The 2,838-nt window shown below is 39.4% G+C and overlaps 1 protein-coding gene across 1 annotated transcript; it reads right to left on the bottom strand.

Moving 5' to 3' along the window:
- Positions 1 to 260: 260 nt before the first annotated feature.
- Positions 261 to 2,636, bottom strand: LOC106410639 (3-ketoacyl-CoA synthase 6). The gene is made up of 2 exons (XM_013851186.3): positions 1,494 to 2,636; positions 261 to 846 (listed from the first exon to the last, which is right to left on the bottom strand). Exons 1-2 carry the CDS (start codon positions 2,536 to 2,538, stop codon positions 398 to 400), a joined length of 1,494 nt encoding a protein of 497 aa, XP_013706640.1. The 5' UTR covers positions 2,539 to 2,636; the 3' UTR covers positions 261 to 397.
- Positions 2,637 to 2,838: the final 202 nt, after the last annotated feature.

The following is a 2,838-nucleotide window of genomic DNA, read 5'->3' as shown; positions in this document are numbered from 1 at the left end:
ATTGAATTTAATAATTGGAATACTTATATATATTTCAAAATATTTATATTGACTATTAATTTTAGATTTTTCGGGTTACCCGTTCGGGTTTGGTTAATAACGCTTCGGGTTCGGATATTTTTTGTACCACCCTACAAGACCCGTTCGGGTATTTTTATGTTTCGGGTCGGATAACGAGTCGGGTTTTTCGGTTCGGGTTCGGTTCGGATTTCGGGTTCTGGATTTTATGCCCAGACCTACTTAAGTATATGCAGAGCAAATAAATAGAAACATTTATCCTTTGCTTTTTCTTATTTCTAACTTCCATTTCCCAATCCCCATAAAGAAACGAATCCCAAAACCTAAACCGTACACAAAATCCAAACCATTACCAAACCGTACTTAAAGATATTTTGGTTCAAAGTTTAACAACTTCAGGGATAAAGACAGGGTACCGGTCGATACAATCGGACCATGGACCATCCTTAGGTGTCTTGATCGTACGGTTACATTTCCAGACAGCAGAGTTACACTTGAAACCACTCCCAAACGCAATCTGCCAAACTCGATCTCCTCTCCTCATTCTCCCTTTAGACTCGATGTAGCAAAGCTCGTACCACAGGGACGACGATGATGTGTTACCAAAACGATGTAATGTCATTCTTGAAGCTTCCACGTGTTCTCCTGATAGCTGTAGATTCTTTTGGAGTTCATCAATTACGGCTCTACCTCCTGCATGGATGCAGAAGTGTTCGAAGGCTAGCTTGAAATCAGGTATGTATGGTTTCCATTTCAGGTTAAAGATTTTACGTCCGATTAAAGACAAGAGGAAGAGGAGTTGCTCTGATGCTGGTAGGACCAGAGGACCTGTTCAATCAAACCAAAACCAAAATTTTCTTTTAACCAATCGAAACCGAAAACTGAACCGTTCAATCGACTTCTTGAATAAACCCCAACGGAACACTAATTTTTCAAACCAAAATCAAACCAAATAAATTATATCATTAGTATCTCCAAGAGTCTCTACCAATTAAAAGTATGGAATAAATTGAAAAAGTATGAAAGAAAATGAGATTTGAAAAGGAGAGTATCTCATATGAGATATCCAAATCTAAATTGTGAGATACCCATCTAAATGTGTCAAGTGTTAATTGATTTATTTTTTATTTTAAATTTAACTACACAAATAAATTTTAATAAAATATTAGCTTTATATGGTTAGATACTCTTGACATTGATGATACTTTAACAAACCGATCGAGTTTCATGCAATCGAATCGATAAGCAAAATTCTCCTACAAACAAGACATTCCTAATTATTGTTTAATTATAAAAAAAAATTATAGCGGTATGTAATTTGTTTATCAAAAAAAAAAAACTAACCGATTCAAAAGATTCACACTGAACAAGAACCAAAATAGTTGAATCACCCACCCACCCCTTAAAATACTTTTCCACCGTTTATATTATTGTTAGGGTATTAAAGTGAATTAAATGATATGTATTATTATTACCTATTGTGGTGATGTTAGCCTTGAGAGCTTCACCGGCGATGGCCATAAGATCTTTGGACAAGTTGATGCCAATCTTTCCTTCTCTATCTTCCTGTTCATAGACGCAGTAGTAAGACTTGTCGTCAGCGCCACGGTGGGTCCGGACAAGGTGGCAGAGCTTGTACTTGGCTCTCCACCGGTCAGACCGACGGTTTGACATAAGAATTGCCGCGGATCCCATGCGGAAGAGACAGTTGGGCAGCAACATGGCTCTCTCGTTCCCTTTGTAGTAATTAGGAGTTATGATCTCAGTGCTGACAATGACCGCATTAGAATTGGGATGAACCTGAAGGAGATCACGGGCCAGATCGACTGAGATCAGGCCCGCGCTGCAGCCCATCCCGGAGAGATTAAAGCTTTTAATGTTGCTCCTAAGCTTATATTTGTTGATGACCATTGCTGAGAGCGATGGGGTGGGCGAGAAGAGAGAGCAGTTGACAATGAGTATGTCGATGTCTTTAGGCAGGAGACCAGTTTTCTTGAAGAGATCATCCATAGCCGTGAAGATAACCATCTGAGCCTCGCTTCTTGCCTCGTCCATGGTTGGTGTAGGAGGAATGTAATGAATAGCTGGAGGGAGACAAGTCTCTTCGCCTAGACCAGAACGTTCAAGGATTCGCATTTGAAACTCAACGCTCTTAGGCGAGTCCTTGAGGATCAAACGTGAATGTTCCATGAAAGTTGCGAAGGGGACACGGCACGTGACAGGCGGTTTGTAACAAGAGTAGTCAACAAGGTAGACGGTGCGTGGCTTGGACATGAAGTAAACGGTGGAGATGAAGATAACAAGGAAAGAAGAACATAGAACCTGAACTATGTCAAAGTGAAGTGAGTTCCAAACGTTAAGAATCTCTTCTGGACCCATCCGAAGAAGCTCAACGGCAATGATTGCCATGATGGGGATCAAAAGAAGACTCAAGAAGTGATTGACTAAGTATTGATAGCCAAGTTTCACATACTTGAGCTTCACCGAGCTAGAAAAATCTGGCATCGGTGCTTGAGACATCTTCGGAAGGGAGATTTTTAATGTAAAAATATGAAAGTGCTTTTGTTTTATTAACTTTTGTTATTAGGTTTCTGAAGATTAGTTAATGAAGACGAGTGAGGGGAGGTGAAGGATATAAAGGCAAAGAGGAGAAGGGGTAGATGAGAAGAGTTAATGAAGAGTCTAACGTCACCCAACGCTCTCGTTTTGCTCTCTATTTAAAATTTGCTTTATTTGACTATAATATTCAATTATCATGAGAAAAAAATTGTTTTGTTTTACTTCTCTTGGGTGTAATGAGATCAAATGATAAGGACTGTT

This window comes from Brassica napus, chromosome C6 (assembly GCF_020379485.1).
Source record: "Brassica napus cultivar Da-Ae chromosome C6, Da-Ae, whole genome shotgun sequence".
NCBI classification, from domain to species: domain Eukaryota; kingdom Viridiplantae; phylum Streptophyta; class Magnoliopsida; order Brassicales; family Brassicaceae; genus Brassica; species Brassica napus.
Note: the sequence above shows the minus strand (reverse complement) of the source record. Positions and strands in the feature narration are given on the sequence as shown.

Coding starts and splice junctions, on each gene's coding strand:
- LOC106410639 (XM_013851186.3), bottom strand. CDS start 2,538: ATGTCTCAAGCACCGATGCCAGATTTTTCTAGCTCGGTGAAGCTCAAG. Junction 847..1,493: donor GGCTAACATCACCACAATAG/GTAATAATAATA, acceptor TTGATTGAACAG/GTCCTCTGGTCCTACCAGCA.